The sequence below is a fragment of the Brugia malayi genome (genome assembly GCF_000002995.4).
Source record: "Brugia malayi strain FR3 genome assembly, contig: Bm_v4_Chr1_scaffold_001, whole genome shotgun sequence".
NCBI lineage: Eukaryota > Metazoa > Nematoda > Chromadorea > Rhabditida > Onchocercidae > Brugia > Brugia malayi.
Window position 1 is genome coordinate 4,449,919 of NW_025062475.1, and position 23,091 is coordinate 4,473,009.

The following is a 23,091-nucleotide window of genomic DNA, read 5'->3' on the forward strand; positions in this document are numbered from 1 at the left end:
TTCTGAAATAAATATGAATATGCACCAAATTTAAGTACACGAAGAATTAGAAAAATGTAAGCAAAAATTTTTCTTTAAATTAATATGAAAATTTAAGGAACTTAGTTGTTTTTTCTTCTTTTGTCACATTTTTTTGATAAATTGAAGTTATTGAAAATTGATAATGCTCATCCTTGCTAGGAAAAACAATTAATTATTTGAAAGCAAAATATTAAATACTAATTTTTAGCTTCCCAATTCACATTTGTTATTTTCATCAAACATTTTCTTCTTTTCTTTATTGTTATTATTATTATTGTACAATATTTTGTTAATTGCAGATTTATTGTATTTATTATCATCTTCTTGTATTATTTATCATTTTGAATTGTTTAATTTACATTAATTATTTTAACCTGTCTGTTAAATTTTGAATTTATTTCCAACCATTTAAACTGTACCATTTAAATTCAATTTTTTCATTTGTAATCCATATTTGTGATTGTTTAGTGGATGAGCAAAAATATTGTGATGTGATAAAGTGATTAATTTAATAACTAATATAAAAATTTGAATAATTAACCATATGTTTTGTCTCACTTTTTCACATTTTTTATTTCTTTCATTTTAATTTTGTTTGTTTACTTTTGCAGTTGAACGCTAAGAAGAATTTATTAAAGGATACCAACTAACATATGCAGCAGTATGTATGTATAATCATCCATCGAGATGTGCAACCAATTTGCAAACAAATGCCATAAACAAATTGAAATGTCAATTATAGTAGTAGAAGAGAAGAGGGAGGAAGAGGAGAGGAGAGATGCATCTTTTTAGCTTGCGTAGTCCTTCAATATCCTACTTATATCGACTTTTGAGATCTTTATTTCAAAATAAAAACCATTTCAAAAATTGTATTTAATATTTTTTTATTAAGTTTAATAGAGTGAACTAGAACTTTAATGGAAAAAAATCTAAATTTTCGAGAATTTTTTAAAAAAAAATTTCATGAAAGTTTTTATCAATTAATCACTTATTCCTATTACAGTTCTTTGATTGGTAAATTGAAACACGATGAAAAAATAAATAATTTAAATTTCCTTTTAAGTATATCATGATTATTTACTTGTTGTTTTGTTACTTAATTATTTAACAATTAATAATATTTTTTTGGTTAGTTTTTTTCAAAAATTATTATTGATGTAAGTTTTTGCTATAAATCTATAAAAACTTTAAAACTGTAAAAGTATATTGAAAGGATATTTAAGAATTTTCGAGCTTTGAAATTTTGTAATACACTTTTTGTCTCTCTTTTTTCTCTTTATAACATTCTCAATTTGCAAAAGTAAAATGTAAATTTGATTGATAACAACAACTTTTATAAAATATTCTTCTATCATATCATTCATTCATTTAATAAACTTTCATCTTTTTTATTGCTTCATAATTACAATTACTTTATAAAAGATATAAAAAATTGTAGTTATTTCATGTAATCAAATTTTATGTTATAAATTACTTAATTGGAGATCACAAAAGATTTTTTTTTTGTCAATTTATAAAAAGTTTTTATTAGAGAAATTTTTTGTCAATTTATAAAAATTTTTATTTAGAAAAAAGTTTTTATTAGAGTATTTATAAGTATATTTTTTTTTTTTTAAATAATAATAATTTATCTTATTCTTAGATCAAAAAAAAATTTCTTTTTTTTTCTTTTTTAAATCATTTTTTAATCGATTAAACTAAACTTATTTTTTCTTTCAATTTACATATATTCTCGAATTGATTTGCAGTTTTTAAGATGTTAAAGAAAAAAAAAAAATGGAGAAAGGAAGAGATTAATTTAATTTGTATTAAATCTGTTCTTTTTCCATAAATGGAAATTTAATATTTTGTATTTATGAAGAATGTTTTATTCTACTACTTTCCAGCTCTTCCGCCTCTTCTTCTCATCCATCTTGAAGTTGCTGGAATTTTCCGGTTTCTCAGCCTGATATTTCCATACGGTATCAACATTATCAGGTCAGAAAAATTATAGGAGTAATGGAAAAAAGTAAAATAGTCGGCCTACTGCTTTTAATTTTCATCAAATAATTAATGATTTGTCATTCATTCCTTCTCAGTTTTCTTCTCTCTTTCCATAATGCACTTTTCTCGCTTTTTTTTCTGTTTAATGTGTTTTTTTTTTTTTTTTTTTTTTTTTTTTTTTTTTTTTGGAGATTCTTTCTTTTTAATATTATCTATTTTTCCTAATGTTTTATGTCATACTATAAATTCGTAATTTTTTTTTAAAAAAATTTACGAAAAGAAGAAATTTTTTTTTGTGATTTATTATTTATGTGATTCTATAACGATTATCTTTTTTTCTAGTTCTTTTTTTTTTTTTTTGAAAACTTTGAAAGAAAAAATTTTTAATTAAAATTAATTGGAATTGAAAGAAAAGATAATAATATTTGAATGAAATTTGTATAATTCTCATAATTATTTATAATACTATTTGTGTTTTCTATTATAAATTTCCGTTTTTTTTTGCTTATCGTTTATTTTTTTATTCGTTTACTAATTAAAACTTTCACTCATTAATTCATATATTCATCTATTTACTATTTTCATTTGAGTAAAAGAAAATAAAAATGAAAATAAAATACTAAGAAAAGAGTTGCAACATTTTTCCAACAATATTACAGACATAGAGAGGACTGTGAAAATCAAGCTCTTCGTCTTTTATCATTTGTAATCAGCCACTGGTGATAATGGTTGATATTTCTGTTTACTTAGGCTTAATTATTATCAGCGTTGCTCCTCCGATACTTAATGACACTTGAAATGATACTACAGTAAAGATATGAGAAAAATTTGTGTGAAACTTTCCTAAGGTCTAATTAATCATTCATCAAACTAAAATGGTATACACTTTAATAGTAACCAACATATTTATTATTTTATTATCAAACTGTAGTTATTATATCGTATACTTTCTCATTTTAAGATTATTTAACACATCTAAAATTGTTTGGGTTGAAGAAAAAGCAAACAAATAGCCATTCTAAAATCAATTAAACATTAATTAATCTTGCATCTTAATTATTGTATTCTTAACTATATTTCGCTTCTATGCTTGATTTTTTTTATTCGCTTATTTTATTAATTCACATAATTGAAACATTTCATTCCTTTTCCATCTTCTATAATAAAGCATAATAAATTTTGTCTAGCTAATTAGCTGATACAGTATCATTTTCGTATGTGTTATTTTTGTTGACATCTGACAAAAAAAAAAAATGTCAATATGATTTAAGAATGTGAAGCACTAAGAGAGAGGGGCGGTAAGCGGAAAAGGAATAACGGATTGATGGATGTTGTAGGTTTTGGAAAATTTTTGAACGACAATGTCACAAATTGATACAATACAATGTGACATTCGTTTCAATGATAAGAATTTTTTTTTGGCAATGATTTTATCATATTATTGATATCAACATTATGCATAATTATATTATATTTAAAAAAAGGAAAAAATTTTTTCATCGTTTTTATCATTTAATTCTTTTTTTTTTTTCTCACTAAAAAGTTCGTAGCATTTGCACTTTTAAGACAAAACAAATGAATCGTTTAGTTACATCAATGGATAAGCGCTATTGTTCATATGTCATTCATGTCATCTTTATTGTCATCATAATAAAAGAATGAATCATTTCTTCGATATTGGTTACATTACGAATTAATGGCATTGTTTATATTTAGCTCATCGTTTTAACAATTTTTTATTTTTTTTTCTTTAAAAAAAAAAAAAAAAAAATTGAAATATAAGAAAAAAGAGTTAAAAGATGCATGATTTATATACTATTAAATAATAAATGTTTAAAATTTTTTGCACTCATCGAATACTCAATATGAAATTTTCTGCAATGCAAAAAAAAAAAAAACGTCGAAAAAAAAAATACATTTTCATTAATTTATTCCATTATTTCACTAATTAATTCCTTCTATTTTATTCGTTAACATTCAAAATGAGGGAAGAATGCTTCGTAGTAATAGTAGTAAAAGTAGTAGTAATAGTAATAGTAATAAAAGTAGTAATTAATAGAAGATTGGAGAAAAATAAGAAATGAATAGGTTAGATAGATGATGGATTTATTAAAAAATTCCACTAATCTCTAAAAGTTTAATCTGGGTAATTGTTTTGTCAAATTTTCTCTTCTTTTTTGTTTTTACTACTAATAATCAATCATTCATTTCGTTAATTTTTAATATTTGAATTAAGATTTTTTCACCCATTTATTTAAATTTTTCAAATTTAATTGTAAAATTAATATATATTTTAAAAGCATTTCAATGTATACTATCCTGTCCTCTCTAATCCTTTTAATGTTCATAAATTTAATTAGAAAATTATTCTCTTATCTGTCTTAGTTTATTTTACCCTTGCTTTTTCTAGGTATTCATTCAAACCTTGCAAATTTGATTAGAAATTATTTTATCTATCCTATCCTATCTTATCTATATTTTAAATTTTTGCAAATTAAACTTTGCAAACTTCATTAAGTTTGAAATATTTTGAAATGTACATATTGATATGATACTACATATAATTTAGCATATTTCAACATTTTTAATGTTTTTTTAGGGAAAGAGAATAAAATTGCGCCGAATTTTGCTGTGTCCTAAATATGTAGAAAGATCATAATGATGCTGATGATGATTGGTGATGATGATGATGACTGATGATGATGGTGATGATTGGTGATGATGATGATGATTGGTGATGATGATGATGATGACTGATGATGATGGTGATGATTGGTGATGATGATGATGACTGATGATGATGGTGATGATTGGTGATGATGATGATGATGATGATGATGATTGGTGATAATATGATGATTGGTGATGATGATGATTGGTGATAATATGATGATTGGTGATGATGATGATGACTGATGATGATGGTGATGGTTGGTGATGATGATGATACTAAAATAGATGATTGTAAAAAGTTATAATATGTGATAAACAATGCTGATTTATTTTTTAAACAAAAATTTATTCTTCACAAACATTTTCGTTATTTCTTCCTTTCACTCGATGACAAAAAAATGTCGGAAATAAAATTGACGAATATATCGGTACAAGTTTATAATTAATACAAATGAGATTAAGAGAGATTGTTTTAGGATGTATGGTACAAATACAAATATGACTGTGAAATATATTGTAATAATTGCAAATGAGATTATGAATTATTCTGAGATAATCTGAGATAGGTACAAATAATCTTGAATAAGTTATAATAAAGTAATATTAATCACTTTTCTATAATCTATAACGGACAATTTATCAGTGTTTATTGGAAATTTTTAGAAATTCATCAACCAATGAATAAATCACTTATTCTTGGCAAGCGATCGCAAGAGATTACAACAAATTATACTGCTTGCTATCAGATAATGTCAAGTTTTTCTTTCCTTTTTTTAATTGTATGTCTATAAAATCTGAAAAATAATTGTACCATTAAAATTCCCAGTTATTCTTATTCCAAAATTTTGAAAATTTAAATAAGAGTTATAAGTTTAAAAAAAATGAAGATAATAAGGATGCTATAATTAATTTTTCCTAATTATTTTTTTTTATATTAGATAAAGTCTTATTAGAAATCAAAAATTAGTAATTTGGTTGAAAAGGCAAATTTTGATAAAAAGATTAGTGTGGAAATCGAGTTTGAATTATATGTAGTTTAAATTTATATGCACAGTTTTTTTCAATAAACTAGAAAAAGAAATTTTCATTTTATTCGCCATTCTAAGCAGTGCGTGCAAGTATCGCACATAAAACTTCTTTTTAATATTTTTGCAAATTTAAAAAAGAAAGAAAATTCTTTTCAATTTCATCATTTTTATTTGTTTCTTAAAACGTCAAAGACTTATTAAATAGATGGTTGAAATCGTTTCAAACAAAAAAATTAACTGCATTTTACATATTTCATTTTGTATGATTCTTTCCTTTACGTTTTTTTTTTTGCGCTTTTTTTTTGAACCCATTAAATATTTTTAACTGGAATTGAAAATAGATAAGGTTTTTTTTCTTCTTTTTTTTTTGTATATTTATAAAAATTCGTTAGCTGTTCCCTTTAATTATGCAAATTTTTCTCACTATTATTGTCAACGTAAATTTACATTCTTGCTTGCTTATTATTGACAAACGGAAATGTTGATGTTGTGGTTAAAATGGCAAAAATTCAACATTTAAAAAAAGAGGTTGCGAAGAATTTCATATTTTTGTGATTTTTTTGGCGTTCTAAAATTCATGTCACCAAAAAGCTATGAATAATGAATTTTTTAATATTGTTGTAAAAAAATAAAATCATTGAAAATTACTTAGATTTAGAAATAATTCAATTATTGAATAATCAGTTTTACTGAAATTGAAAATTACTTAGATTTAGAAATAATTCAATTATTGAATAATCAGTTTTACTGAAGTAAATAGAATATGCATTTCTAAAAATTTCATAAACTTCATGCATGAAATTTGATGAAGAGAATTGTGTAAATGACAATTTAAATTTAAATTACCATTTAAGAACTTGGAAATCTTTAGAGCAGGAAAATTTTCGGAAAGGAAAAAGAAACAAATAATTTGATTTGAATGAAATTAATCTAAACAGTTAATGATAACAATGGTATAGGAAAAAATTAATTATTTCTCAATTTTTATCAACTGTATCAAAATTTTTGAAAATTATATTTAATTTAATTATCTGTTAATGCAAATTCATTTACTAAACATTAATTAATATTTATTTTTAATTCAGCTTAATAATAAGTAATAAAATTTTTGGATAGATATGTTATTTAAGTTTAGTATATTATAAAATTTTCGGTTATTCGATATAATCGATGAAAATATCTATGAGAAAAGATTATGATAGAAAATTTTTAAACTGAAATATTCTCCTATGTTGATATATATGTATTTTTATGTATATTTTGTGTCCACTTTGGCTATACCATAAAATTTATTGTTTGGCCATTTATTTGATGGAGCAGAATCTTTCTGTTCTCAATGCCACGCCTTCTATAATAAAGCATATCACTTCACCGAAATATGTGTGTATGTGGGTATGTGTATGTGAGTATGCGTGTATGTGTATGTTTGTGCGTGTGCGTATGTCTTCTGTATGTGTGTGTGTGTGTATGTGCACATATATATCCTGTAGAAGTATTTTTATCATTTTGTTGTTCATGAAAAAAATTTCAACTATTTATAGATGACAAATTTGCTGAACAAGTAACGGAATTCGGAATACTTAATCTATTCGGGAAAAAAGAAAACGAGGAAGAAAAAAAAAACGGCAAAATTTATTGTATTATTTTTATTGATCTGATCAATTAATTTATCAATTGATTCTGAATCAGTGAATATTCTATCTGATTTGGCGCAAAATTGTCAAAAATAAGCAAAGAAAAAGGATTTCTATAATTTCAAGTTTATTCCGCCGAAATTTCAATGTTTTATGTGCCAGAAAAAGCTATATTTCTGACATTATTCTATGCTATCACAGATTCCGTTTATGGTATTCCGGTACGTGAATTTCAAATAATTACTGATCCTGAAGCAGGAATAGCTGCTGATGGTGAACCAATTGATTTATTAGTTTCATCACGTTCCGGTGACAAACAAAATGATCAGCGATTATTTGGAACATTTTCAGCTGCAGGAAGAAATTATGAAACTTCTGGTGATATTGTACAGGTATGTATGAATTTCCGTAGTATATTCAGATAATTTTATTTCATTTGTTAGCATAAAATTATTATAATTATTAGCTTATAATCATGTCAAATCAGATTACTGTAACATTTAGCTGATGAATTCGTAAAATGAAATTAAAATTTCAATTGAAAAAACCTAGAAAATCGTCGTTTCTTCTTTTTTTTGTTCAAAATAATAGGATTTTATTTATATGAACGAATATGAATTACATTTGCATATGAAAAAAGTTCATTAAATGTCCTTTGAATTATATCTAAAATGTCTTAAATTTTTTTCTGAAAAAAAAAAACGCTTTTTTTGCTTCGATTTTGAAAATTTTCAATTAATTATTGGAAAAGATTGGTAGACTTTTTTTTTCGTTTTTTTCGTTTTTTTTTTCGTTTTTTTTTTTTTGAATTGCTGCATACAATTTCGACAACAAAAAAAGAAAGAAGAAAAGGTGAATGAAATTAAATTGAATGTTAAATTTAAATTTAATCCGATCATAATTATTTTATTTATTTTATTATCATATCAAAAAGAAATGAAATACTTTTTTAAAGTTACGCGCTATTGTTTAATGCATCAATTTCAAATTTTTAAATTTTCATGCCTAATTTGATGAAAATGATGTGGGAAACAAGTAAAATTCATACATACACTTATCAGTGAACTTGAATAATAATAATAATAATAATAAATAATAATGTTAGTGAAATATTATTTTTTATTTTATATGAAAAGCATTTCAAAACATTTCATTATATTTTTTTTTCCTTCTTTTTAGTTGTATTTAACTTATGCTAGTTTATTGAGTATAAAACTTTAAAATAATTGGTAAATAACCTTCAAAAAAAAAAATGAAAAGCAGTTCCTATAGTCGAAAATTTGAAAGAGAAAGAATAAAATTTTATAAAAAGATTGAAAAAAAATGTTAAAATATCAGATGTAGTCTAATTCTTATTTTGGGACTAGTTTTTAAATTTCGTATCACATCGATTAAATTTTGAAATTTCATGTCGGCACCTTTTTTTCTTTTTTTTTTGAAAGTATTATAAGGAAAGGAAGAGATAGAGCAATGAAAACGATTAATATTTTTTTTTCTATTTAATCTATCCTAAAAATTCAAAATACCGAAAAAGAATGAAAGATGAAAGAAAAGAGGAGAGAAATGGCGAAAGATTTATGATACATAGCAATAAGGGTGGTCTATCATTTCGTATGATTTACAAAATTTTTGACATACCTTTGATGATAATGGTAGTGATAATGATAATGATAATGGTGATAACGATGATCACAGTGATTTTATCGTTATAATTAATATATGTTAAAGCACTTCTTTTCATTTTATCTTACTTTTCAAAATATCATTGCCTTGCTTCGTTATGATAACATTGATTACAATTGAGCCTAGTTAGTGATGATAAAGTTAATTTTATAAATTGAAAAATAAAATAAAATTTTTGAAAACTAAATTATATTTTTATACGATTATATTAATGTCTTTTTTTTTTTTATTTTTTAACGATTAAGCTTTTTCTTTTCTTTGTCTTATTTTCCTGTCTCTGTATTTAAATTAAAATTAAAATATTCTAAAGATGTGCTAATAAATTTTTCCTTCTTCTTCCTCTTCATTTTCCATTTTTCGATGTAACTCAAAGAAAATTGTTGATTTATTTCAGTCTAAAATTCTCTAATTTATTTATTTTTTCTTTTTTCCTTTTTCTTTTTTTTGATCTTTCCCGTCCAAAAACTATTAGGAAATGATGCCATAAAACAAAAAGAAAATTTTGTTAATTCCTTTTCCAACAATGATTTAAAGTGATGGGAAAAAAACGAACTTTTGAAGGCAAAACTTGTTTGAAATTAATAACAATTCAGAATTTCTTTCGTCTTTCCTATATTATGTGACATTTTTTTTTTTTTTTGCAAAAATATTAGAATTATTTAATATAGTTAGCTAATTAATTATTTCTGGCTTACATTACATTTTTATTTTTTAACAGCAAACATCGGTTGTTTAATTTCATTTTTCGGGAAAACTACTCTTTTATTTTTAGTATTTTAATCAGTGGATCAAATAGTATTCAGCAATAAATGATGATAATATTCACAAAAAAGGAGAGAAAAAAAAGAGTATTAAAATCTATATTCATTAATGAGATAAGTGAAATTTTAGAGGGAGAAATATAGTAGTTTTATTTTATGAAACACAAAATAAAATGAATTCTTTTTTTTTTTCAATTTTAAATTTATCAATTATTCAATTAAAAGGCATAACTTATTTACATTGCAGGTGACTGTTTCCTTTTTTGTATAACATATTAGCATAAAAGAACAGAATAAATTTAAAAAAAGGGAAGACATTTGATTATATTTAAAAGTTGGAGAGAGAGAGGAAGCAAGGAAAGAACAAACTGGTTGGAGTATTATTTATAAATTTATTATTTCTTTTTTTTAAGTCACTTTGAAAGAAATTTTTATAATTATTTCACTGAATATATTTTATATGCTTTTTTCCGCTTTTCAATTCTATGTTTGAAAATTATATAATAAATTTTCCCGAAAAAAAGAAGAAAAACTGTAACAAAAAGATTTTTATTATGCTGTACACTTTACATTAAATCCTCTATATTTGTTTGCTTTTTTCTCCTTTAAATAGAAGTTTATCTCAAAAAAACTCAATTCTTTTTTTTAAAAATAAAAAATTCAGATCAGTGATAATTGATAATAAATCATATTATAAACAGTATCAATTTAATATTACACTAATGCAAACGAATAAGTTTATCCAGTTAAATTTATATTTATTTTAAATTATTCAAAAAAAAAAACACTTCTTTACAATTTATTTATTATATTTTATTATGTTAAAACAATAATTTTTGTTATGCAAAAAACAAAGAAATAATAAATGAAACGCAAAGAGAATGTATTATTCTTATTTGAAACGGTCAAAAAAAAAATTGATTTTATGCCAATTTTCAAAAATACATCCAATAATGTATTTATCATAGCTTGGAATAATTGAGAAGATTGATAATTATGCTAATTTTTAAAATATTGATTGTCATACAGCATCTTCTTAATTTATTTATTGTAAACTGTAATTTATTTATGTTTTTTTTTTCTTTTTTTTTTCTTAATTTTTAATTTTATCTATTATTCCTTCTTTTTTATGATTATTTTTTATTTATTTTTATTAGCAATGCAAGAAGATAAGATAAATATTAACATAATGTGGGAATAGATGCAATAAGAGTAAATATGTTAAAATTGGATTTGTAAGACTAAGAAAAATTCCGAACAATTTGAAATAGACAAGAAAAATGGTATCAAAGCATATTTGCTCGTTTAATGATCCATCGTTAAAAATAATGTCGTTGGCCGTCACTGCTAAATGATCCCCGATGGATGATAATAAATGTTGTCGTTGTCGTCATTATTGTCATCGTAAAATGGCTAGAATAAGAAGGAAAAGAAGAAAAGGAAGAAAGGAAGGAAAGGAGGAAAAGAGGAAGGAGGAAAATGAAAGGAAAGAATTAAAAAAGAGGGATTTTATATTATTTTAACTTTTTTTTTTTTTATTTTTCTTTTATTATTATATCTAAAAATTTTTCTTTTGTTATTTCTTTCTTTTCTTTTCTTTTCTTTTTTTTATTGTTTCTTTTTATGCATGTAAAAATGTTTAGAAGAAAAAAAAAAGAAAAGAAAAATTAAATGATAAAATATGACATTGATGTAAATATTTGCTTGGTTAGTTTTTTTTTTTTTTTTTTTTTTTTATTCTTTGCATTCATTTGGATTTTCTTTGAATGTCGGCAATCTTTTTTGAAGTTTTTTTCTTCTTTTTTTTTCCTTTCATTCTCCGATTTTATTTATTTATTTTTTTTTTTTCAATGAAAAGTACACATGCATATATACATATAAATAGCATCAGATGTGTTATATAATAAATAAAAGAATGATTCATGAATCTATCGATATATGATGGAAGCTTTTTAAAGTACATAAAAGGACGTTTTGTATCTTTTTTTTTTTTTTTTTTTTGTAAAATTAAAAAAAAAGCAAATAAATAGTAGGATTTAGGAATTTATGATTAAAATGTATGTGTATAAAGAATAAAAGACAAAAATTTAAAAAAGATTTTTTTTTTCATTAAATATTGCTTAAATCATTTTTTTTAATTTTTTTTTTTCAATTTTTTAGATTGGTTAAATATTTATAGGCAAAATAACTAATTGATTCGATGGTAAATTTAAATAATACAAAAAAAAATTCAGGAATACCGGAAATGTATTGATGATGTATAAGTGAGCTATCATGAGATGATTCAAATGTTCTGCTAAATGAATGAAATAAATCAATGCAATATGTGAAAAAAAAAATGAAATTAAAATCAAAGCTATTACAAACAAATAATTTATGATGTTGTTGCTTTTTTTTTTTTTCATTTGATTTTAACTTTAAATTGAAGTAAATAATTTAATTTATAGCTTTCTCATTGAAACAATAGTATGTAAAATGAAATAAAAAGTTGAAGTAGCATTACAGAAAAAAATATGGATTAGACAGATATAAAAATATATGAAAGTTTTATTAAATTATATTTGAAAAAAAATTAAGTAATGAAATTTAGGCTGAGTAAAATTTTTTTGAATATTGGTTGATTTTTTTCTTTGTTTCTGTTTTAAAATAATTAGTTTAAATTTAAAAATTCTGATTTATTATTCAGGCATTTTTTTATTTTGTATTTTTATTTTTTATTTTGAAATTTAATTACTTGGTTTTTATTTTATTAAAAATATGAAAGAAAATTAATAAAATTTTATAATTTATTAATCAAGTTCTTTGATTGATTGATCCTTTCATTTAATTGATTATTTTGACTGTTTGATTGATCGATTGCAATTAAAGAAATTTCAAATAAATAAACATTGATAATTTGAAAATTTTCAGTGATTATTTTCTTCTCCTTTCTTATTTAGCACATATCATGTGATAAATAACAATGATAATGGAAAATTATTTAATTTCCGTTTTTATTTCAATCTTTCAGGCCTATCTTATCAAATCTATTTCACTATCAATAAGCCTATTAAGCATCGCTTTTAATATCTTCAAGATATTGCCTTGCACAAAATCATTAACGTTAATCAAAATGTCTTCGATGCAATAATCGATGGAAGATGATGATGAAATGGAAGGAATGTGAAATTAAAATGAAAGGAAAGAAAGAAAGCATATAGTTTAGAGGGTAGATGAACTTGAAATTACTACTACTTCGATTGAAAGATTTCGAATTGAAAAATTACTTCTCGTAAACTAAGGGTAAGGCAAACGAAGCACTTTAGGGAAATAATTCTTCCTTTCCAATGATTTAAAATCTAATTTAGAGAGAGAAAAAAAGTAATGGATGCAAAGGAATGTTGGTAGTATTTTGTAATATGTATATATGATATTAGTAAAAGCTAACAATGGCTAATATTATTTGATAAAATATCTATTTTATTAAATTAGCAAAAAAAAAAAAGATTCTTTGCATTATTTGAATTCATTTCATATTTTATTCAAATTCAATGCAATTCAAAGTGATTTAACAATATGAAATTCATTAAATGATTGCATTTTTAATTAGCTTTTTAGTTTTACGAATGAAGTTGATAGTATGTGGAAATCAACAAAAGTTTTTCTTAATTGGATTAATTTGAAATGATCACTGTATTAGATGCAATCTATTATTAATTGAATGCATAAACAAAATGATAATCGTATAACAATATAAAATGAGATAATTGATTTCAAAACAAAAAAATATATATACAAAAAAAAAGATAATAATTTGTATAAAATTTTTTGCACTATTTTTTTCTTTATCGTTCATTTTAAAGTGTTTAATTTTAATAAAAGAAAAAATTATTTTAATGCTTTCTTTTTCTCATTCATTAATGTAAGTAAATCTATATTAGGTTACAAAAAACGAAAAAAGAGTTCGTTGTTTTACTGCATGCTTAATTTTCAATTGTTTGTTTGTTTGTTTGTGTTTTCATTTGAATCAGAAAAAAATTTGCTAATTTTGAATTGCTAATTAAAATGTTGAAAAAAAGATATATTAAGTCATTCCCAACAAACAAAATGAACAATTTTAAATTAAACTTACGACAAAACAGCAAATTCATTTTCCACATTTCTTTCATTGAAATAATTTTAAATTGAAGAAAGGAAAAAAGATACATTGAAATAATTCTTTTTATTTAAAATTAAACTCTTAAAGAAAAACAAGAAGTTGATTCAACAATTTCTTATACATACATACATTTTTTCTATTTCTATTTTATCCATCCACTTTTTTTTCTTATATTTAATCTTTAATTTTTTACAATTTAATTTTTCACCAAAATTTTCCTTCCTTTTCCATTTTCTTCTCTTATTCATTTGATTTCAATTCTAATCCATGAAAAGAATGATCTAGAAAATATCTAATTAAAATTAGATGAAACATGAAATGATAAATTGAATTGAAAATTAAACATCGTTCTTTTTTTTTCCATTTGTAAATAATGAAAAGAAAGGAAATTCATCCTTTCATTCTTCTTTCATCATTTTTTGTTAACAGCATTTCTTCCTTTTTTTTTTCTTTAGCTTTCTGATAATCCATTTTAGACTAAATTTGCTAGGCTCATTTATTATATCCCGGGAATTGCAATAGTGAAGAAGTGTGTATCATTTACAGAATGGCCAATAATATTAGATGAAAAGAAAAACGAACGACTAAAGATTAAACATTTAGGCAATTTGTTGATTATTCAAAATGTATTCCATTCAATCATTTTACATTCACATAAAAAATAAATATTTTTATTTGTTATTAATATTCAAAAACTTAGGAAAAATGCATAATAACAATATTAATCAATGGAAGAAGAAATAATTATCATTTGTGAAATATTTTATAATAATTAAAAATTCTGATTTAATACTTTGGCAGATTTAATCCCATGCTAACATATTGTTATTTAGGCTTTGGCCTTATATGCTTTTTGTGGGATGAATTAAAATTTAAAAAATATATATATATGTAAATTTTTTTGATATTATATGTATGAAATGTAAAGAATACTTTTTAAAAAAAAAAATGAAAAGAGAAGTAAGAGAAGAATGCAAGTAACAAAAAAAAACAGAAACAAAAAAGTGGGAAACCTTAAGTTATTTTTTTTTTAGATGGAAGAAATGAAATGTATGATACTTGATTAAATTTCATCTTCTTTCAAAGATTGATGTTTTTACATATATTTTTATAATTTTTAACGGTTTTTTCTTCTCTTTCAAATCATCCATTTTATTTTAATTATTTAAAATCCAATTTGAAATAATTTAGCAATATAATCTGCTAAATTTATATTGCTTAAATTTAATTAGAAAATAAATATATGTGACACAAAATGAAAAATGAAGAAATAATGATTTTTACAATATGGTCGAAATCCTTCAATTAATGAAACTTATCACAAGAATTGAAAAGTGATGGATTAATTATGTATGACTAATATATCTTTAGATGTGATTGATTAAAATAATATGGTAATGATTACATTTAGCATAATTCTATCAGTCATTTTTAGCTGTTCATCTCATCTCATTTTATTTTAATTTTAATTTTAACTTTTTTTAATTTTTTTTTCTATTTTCTATCCTCATACTAATGCATTCTCACTATTTATTTTTATTTTCTTTTTTTTTAACTTATTTTAATTTTTTTTTCATCAGATTATTTTCTCTCTTTTTCTTTCTTTTATCTTTCTTTATTATTTTCCATTTGCAATTTTATTTTATACTAATAATATTATATTCAGAAAAAAAAAAATTTTTTTTAAGTTTATTTATTTAATTCCCATAAGAGAAAAAAGAAGGATAAGAATTAAAAAAAAAAAAAAAAAAAAAAAAATGAAAACTAAAAAACGAGAAGAAATAAGAGAAAGAAGAAAGACGGACCGCGATAATGAATTATTACATAACATAAGCAAACAAATCCTTATTTCCTGAATGTTGTGAATCGGTTTCTTTTGAAATTTTTCAAGCTGACAATTTCACTGATCCGTTAAAACACACATACACACATACACACACACACACACACACAAATAGACAGACGATATGCATGTAATTTATCAATTTTAAATAGAATTGAGGATTGAATTTGAAGATTTTCCAAGGTTAAAATGTAATTTAAAAATTCGATTAGTTTATTTTTGTCTATTTTAACAATAAAAGTTGACTATTTAAAGCATATTTGCATTATTTCCGCTTTAAGACACACTTTTTTTTAGAAAAAAATTTATTAAACCATGTTGCAATTTATTTTTTGTCATTTATTATGGGATAAAATTTTTAAATTAAATTTGATATTTTTCAAAAATAGTTTTGAAATAATTTGAGTGTTTGATTTATTTTAATTCATCAACTGTAATTATGAAACAGTTATTGATTCTTACATATTTGTTATATAAGAATGGTGATTATATTTGTTAAATTTAACAGTTAAAATGAGGACATGATTAATAAATAGTATTTATTTGTTGTATAACATAGGAGAAAAATAAGCAAATTATAATTTTTAAACTAAAATCACATGAGAATAATTAAGATATCATTTTGGTTATGCTAATTGAGAAAGCTTATTGCATGCTTATCGATTTTAGCCTATTTTCCATTGTTTACTTCTTCATCGTAAATGATTAATTATCAACAAATTACAGTAATAATTCACTGTAGGATAATATTTTCAATTAAATTTAACGATTTTTGAAAATAATTCTGAACAGGTATTTACATATTTATAGGTATTTCCATATCGAGCATGTGATATTAAAAGAAAAGGCTATGATCGTACGCTTATCGACCATATTGCCATTGTATTTTTCGATGATTTGGAACCATTTATTACTGGATGTGTTTCATTGGATAATCAAGTTAGTATCATTGTTATTTTACAAGTTTTTTTAAATAAAAAGAAATTTCTTTTGAATATTTTTACAAAATAAATCAGTTTTGAAAATATTTAGTTATTCTATTGTTTTCATATCTATGTGAATAATTTTCTTTCATTTATTTAAAAAAAACAAATGAACATTTTTAAGGATTGCTGGAAAAAAATCTTCCGCGATTGCAAAATATAAAAAATCGCATTTCATTACTCTCTTCTATAATAATCATTTATCAATTTAAAATTTAATTTTGAAAAATTATACAAATTTAATTTTGAAATATATTCCTAACTTCAAATTTAGTAACAGTGTGAAATTTAATGCGAGTAATACATAACAGATTTGTAAATTACAAAAACATCGATATCATATTTTATTATTGCATTGAAAATTTGGCAGTTTAAAATTACCCCAACATTATTAGTAAAAATTTTGAAATTATTCCTTTCTATTACTAAATCATTATAATAAGAAGTAATTATGCCAGTTGTGCTGCACAAATAATTCTTATCGTTTTAATACCTAAACAAAGCTATAATTTATAATAAATTAAATTTATTTTCAACACGAAATTAACAGCTACACTAGTTCTTATTGACTTCCATTTTTCCTTTTGTTTTTCTGAAATGATTTTTTCTTTTTTTTAAACAAAGCATATCATAATTTTGTGTAACATAATACCTGAAATATAGAATCTTATTGTAATATTTCACTTTCATTATATAAAAGAAAAAAGAAAAGGAAAAAATCCTTTTACCATCTTTTTTAATGAAAGATTGCTCTGATAATGAAAATTAATAATTAATATATCAGATATGTAATCACTATTATCATCATCATTATCATCACTATTGCTATCATTATCATTATTATTATTATTATCATTAACATTATTGTTATCAAATATTATTATTACTATCACTGTCATTTTCATCATCATCATCATCGTCATCATCATCATCATTATTATTATTATTATTTATAAATGAAAATGAAAAATCCCATTAAAAATTAAATAATGAGCACATTTCGTTGAGCTAAAATTTATGGTTCCCAAACATCCATCCATTCATCTATGCATCCGGTAAACCATCCTGAATTGCATACCATCTGTCTTTTCTTCTCATCATTATCATTATATTCACTGCTATTTCATTTTATTCGATCACTTAAATATTACAAACCAATTTTAGGGAAAATAGATGAAATTGAAAAAGGGAAAGGATAAATTAAAATATTTTTTTATTAAAAAGTGAAAAGAGCAAATAATCAATACTTAGTCATTTTTTTTGAAAGAAAAACAAAAGGAAAAAACAAACAAAAACTTTTAATTTTTAAACTTTGACTGCGTAATGTATTAATAATTTATATTAGATAAAAATTATATATTATTTACTATTGGTTGTGTTAATGATAAGATAACTGATAAATCGCTGACTTACTTTCCAATATTGAATATCATTATGCATTAATATTATCATATTACACAGTTAAAAATAATTTCACTGATTTGATTTAGGACGAAATAAGGATTAATTAAAACTGTGGTACTATTTATATTATTTTAGTCTTAATGAATATTTCGAATTATTCATTTTCACTCTCTGTCCCTCTTTTTCTCCTTCTTTACTACCTATCTTTTTTTGAACGTATGGTCGTTAAATAAGAAACTGGATTAAATTAATTAATTAATCAACCAATAAATACCAATTAAAATGTTCTGAAACTGAAGTTTCGACATTCTAAATGAGATAGTAACAGTTAATATTAATTGAGAATTTACTAGTGAACATTAGATTGAAATGATCATTTCATTATTTGTTAAATTTTTCGTTTCATCTTTTTTTTTTTTAATTTATAGTTAAAGTATAAATTTTATTCAGGTTCGTTTTGCTGAAAAATCAGGCGCAGTTGGATTGGTTGTCGGACCAGAAAGTCGCATAGTAGCACAAATTGATAAGGTTATGTAAAAGTTTAAATAATTCTTTCATTTTTTTTTCTTCTTTCACTTTTTTTTTTTTAAAAAAAAAAGAAAGCAAAAAAACAAAAAAGCAAAATTTATGTTTTTAACATGTCTTAATGTAAGTTTTATTACCATTTAGATAAAAATAAAGGTTAAAAATATGACCTTTAAAATAAATAGAATTTAAACATTTGCTAGTTCTAAATTTTAATCTTTAATTAACTTATTTCAGACACAACGTGGTCGTATACCAGTTGTAATGTTGGATGATTTAGAAACAAAACGATTGAAAAAACAATTAAACGAAGCAACACTTAGTGGTTCTGTAATTCGAATTGCTTTTGAATACGTTGATTTTGAACCACAGTATGCTTTACGATTACAGGTAATTATGATTTTATCATCTTATAAAGTAAGAGGATATTGATACTTGTAGTGATAAGGAAAATATGATGATAGGTGATAACATACATAATCACTTATCGTTTACACTGTAATTAATCAAAAATAAGAAAAATTTCAAAATTGTTTAATCAATTCATTTTTGTTAATTAACCTTTTTAAATTAAGCTTACTTCTCTTTTTCTCTCCTATCATCGTATAAGTTTTTTTTTTTAGTTTTTATTTTGGCATTTTGATTTTAATTTATTTTATTCTATTTTAAACTGGGAAAAATTAAAGCAAACAAAAATGTTTATCCAATTTATGTGATGAAAATACATTATATACCACTACCACACTACTACAACTACTACTACTACTGCACTGCACATTTATTTACTTTGTTGATAACTGATAACAATTGCAGTTAAATTATTCATAAATCTGGATTACTCAGTTCATTTTTTTTACTCCTCCAACAAATGCACTATCTTACTAAGTTTATCAGTCTCTGTGATAACACTTCAAAGCTATTTCTTTGCTCTTTAAATAAAACTTTTATTCGAACTTTTTGCTAATCCTTAGACCTTTACTCGCTTAAATATTCTGCTTGTTTGTACTAATTAGTATTATTACTCATTAAATCAATGGATAAATTTGTCAATAAATGTCTAGCTGTAATTTGAAATTATTTAAATTAAGATATTTCGGCCGACGGTATTAAATATTGGCTTAATTATACTGTTGATATTATTAATAATGTTTATCACTGGTTTGGTATATATCAAAATTCGATGGAGGCCTACAACCCATCGTGATATTTGGTTACGTACATTAGCCCGGTTAATTTTTTTTTTTTTAATTTCTGTTTGAGATTTTGATTTTAAATCATAAATATAATAAAATCTCTTAAATTTGAACTACGATTTTAGAATTATTATTGTCAGAATTTTGGCGTGCTTTCCCAATTTTTTTTTCAAAAATTTCAATGGTTGGGAACTATTAATTGATAAAAATTTCAGTTATATAAAATTCAATTATTGATATAAATTTTAACGGATAACGATGCATTTCGATGAATATATTGATTTAAGCTAAAGATGATAGCATATTCTCGTCTTCTGCTCAGATATGCTAATCAAATGATTTATCTTTTAGAGCTGCAGTAAACAAAATGGAAATTCGAAAATTTGAAAAAAATGACAGTTTTGGCGTAAATACTACTAATAAATTACACAAAAAGCGCTCATTACTATGTCTTCCATCAAAACGACGTTACTTGCCAGTGTTTGGTTCACTTACATCCGTTGCACGAAGTTATAATGGCCAGGTCAATAGCATCATGCACTGACATTTTAAATTTAATTACAATTTTCAAAAATTTTATTTTTTCTTCTTTATTTTTAATATTTATTTCATCACAATTTTTCTTTCCCTTTTTTTTTCCTTGATTTTTATTCACAATTTCAGTTTTTCAAGTTACCTATTATTTCCTATGTATGTTATTATAATATATTTTTTATTTTAAGGAACGTTGCAGTATTTGTTTGGAGGAATATAAGGAAGGGCAAGAATTACGAGTGCTCTTCTGTGGACACGAATTTCATCCAAAATGTGTCGATCCATGGTTACTTAGTAATAGGTAGTGATGGATATTATATATAATTCAATATGGGATTAATTCAAATTACTTATCATAAAATTTATAATAATAAATAAAAAATTAATAATAAGAAATAAACAATAAAATAAATAATAAGTCTTGCATTACTATTTTTTATTTGGTAAACATAACATTATATGTGTGTATATTTATTTATTCAATTGATTAAATTTATTTACATTGTTCATTGCTGTCTTTATTTAATTTCAAAATTTGATCTATGTACAACATATTGATTCTAAAAATTTTTAGGATCAAATTCCCTTTTAAATAATGATTTATGTAAATAAACATATAAATAATGCAAATGAATAATGTATTAGTTATATATTTATATCTACACTTACATTGATATTTAAATTTATATTTTTATTTATATTTATTATGAGCAATTGTATTATCACGAATTATTTCAATCCATAGAATTACGATAACTAATATTTTTGTAGGCGTTGTCCATTATGTCAATATGATGTTGTATATAAGGAATATCCTAAAACAGAAAGCAAAACGAAAAATTTTCAAACAAAGTAAGTTTGAAATTTATTATATGTTATGAATGGATATGTTTTTCCTCCAAAAAATTATAATGATTATAATTGTCATAAAGATATTCATGATTATGATTTACACAAAAATCATGATAAGTATCTGTTAATCATTACATTTGTTCGTAATCACGAATAATAGAAAAAATTATACAAAATTTACTCCAAAACCTAAAGATATTGCTAATAGAAAGAGCTAAAATAATTTCCTTCCCTTTCTACCGTATTATTATCATTAGCATAATTTCAATTATCATATGCTTCTTGAGATCTATTTCAATTACGACATTATTTATTAATGAATATATTATTTTAATCACTGAGTGAACATTTTAGTTCTTTATCAGTATGGGATTCACCGAATGCTCCCAATGTACCATTATTATCAGTTTCAACAGAACATAATAATACCGCGGTTGCTGCTATTAATACTATCACCACTTCGAATGGATTGTTTACAGCTATTCATCATACCTCCACAAATGCTTATATGCAAATACAACCTGAAATTCAAACTTCAGTAGAAACGAGTAGCAGTAATAATACGATTGATTCTAGGAAAAGATATCATCGTAGAGGAATAATGAAGATGGAAAATGTATAATTTTCCTTTCATTAAATTAATAATTTTTACAGTAATTAAGCTTATTTTTCAAATTCTTCAACTTGACAATTCCATTATTTTATTCCATTCATTTAATTATAGTTATGATTTAATAATTTATTCATATATTGCATTTTTTGTCTGAAAAAGAAAGAGAGATATCAAAGGTAAATGAAAAATGATAAATAGCAATTAATGCATCTTTAAGAATATATTACATATTTAATCATTTATTTTTCTTTGCTATGTATTTTCAGTTATTTTAATTGAAATACTAAGTATGCTTATATTATTTAGGCAAATAATTTTCATCACTGTCTCGGTGCCAATAGATCATCATCGATTATTTGTCCTCAAAGTAATATCAATGGATGGGATAATAATAGTCAAAAGCGAAATCGGCGACAAATGATCAATACAAGATCATCATCAAGACATTGCTTGCAAAAAAGATCTCGATCATTGGGTGCACATCAACGAAGCCAAGTTCAAAGGTTATACAGACCAATTTATCCCATGAATTTAACCACCAATGCTAGTAAATCTTCTTCCTCTTCCTCATCATCATCATCATCCTCTGCATCATCTTCTTGTTCTGCTATTGCTGGTGCTGCTGGTATCGCTGATATTTCGATTACTTTGAAAGAATTATCACAACAATCAAAGAAAACCTTGGAAACTATATCAGGGTAAAGTCTATTTTTCAAAAAATTATTTACCTCCATCCTTCTCCTCTCATCCTACCTTTCTCTGATGAATTAAAAAGTTCAAAAATTACTTTTTTAAATTCATTTTAATAAATTACATGAATTATTTTTCACTTACAATTTATGATCACTTCAATAATAGTAAACATAATTATTATAGTTTTTAACCAAGATTTGTAAATTTTCTATTAAATTTACATTGACAAAATTCAAGAGATAATTTTTATAATAATTTCAGTTACTCATCAGATATATCATCATTTCCGGAAGCAGATCGGCCTAAATCACCAGCAAAAGCAGCTGCGATAACGACCATATCTCGGCATTATTCTCCTACTGAAAATATGTCCAACAGACAATCTCCGGAATCTAACGTACGTCAACAACAACAACAGTCATTTAATTCAAGAAAAACGCATCAATCTGTGAAATCTATACCAAAAGTTCCCACTACAATTCCATTTCAAAGGATCTCATTCGAAAAACATCAAATTTTATAAAATTCTT

General features: G+C 23.3%; 2 protein-coding genes across 2 annotated transcripts; both read left to right on the top strand.

The window, feature by feature from the left end:
- Positions 1 to 1,876: 1,876 nt before the first annotated feature.
- Positions 1,877 to 4,616, top strand: Bm17362 (Uncharacterized protein; the record flags this gene model as incomplete). Its single annotated transcript, XM_043076533.1, has 2 exons — positions 1,877 to 1,998; positions 4,604 to 4,616. The coding sequence occupies 2 exons, from the start codon at positions 1,877 to 1,879 to the stop codon at positions 4,614 to 4,616; spliced, it is 135 nt and encodes a 44-aa protein (XP_042932467.1).
- A 2,869-nt stretch (positions 4,617 to 7,485) lies between these two features.
- Positions 7,486 to 23,084, top strand: Bma-plr-1 (conserved hypothetical protein,hypothetical protein; the record flags this gene model as incomplete). Its single annotated transcript, XM_043076534.1, has 11 exons — positions 7,486 to 7,731; positions 16,575 to 16,703; positions 18,602 to 18,679; positions 18,914 to 19,066; positions 19,765 to 19,904; positions 20,221 to 20,392; positions 20,592 to 20,704; positions 21,175 to 21,255; positions 21,610 to 21,871; positions 22,175 to 22,566; positions 22,823 to 23,084. 11 exons carry the CDS (start codon positions 7,486 to 7,488, stop codon positions 23,082 to 23,084), a joined length of 2,028 nt encoding a protein of 675 aa, XP_042932468.1.
- Between the last annotated feature and the right edge of the window lie 7 nt (positions 23,085 to 23,091).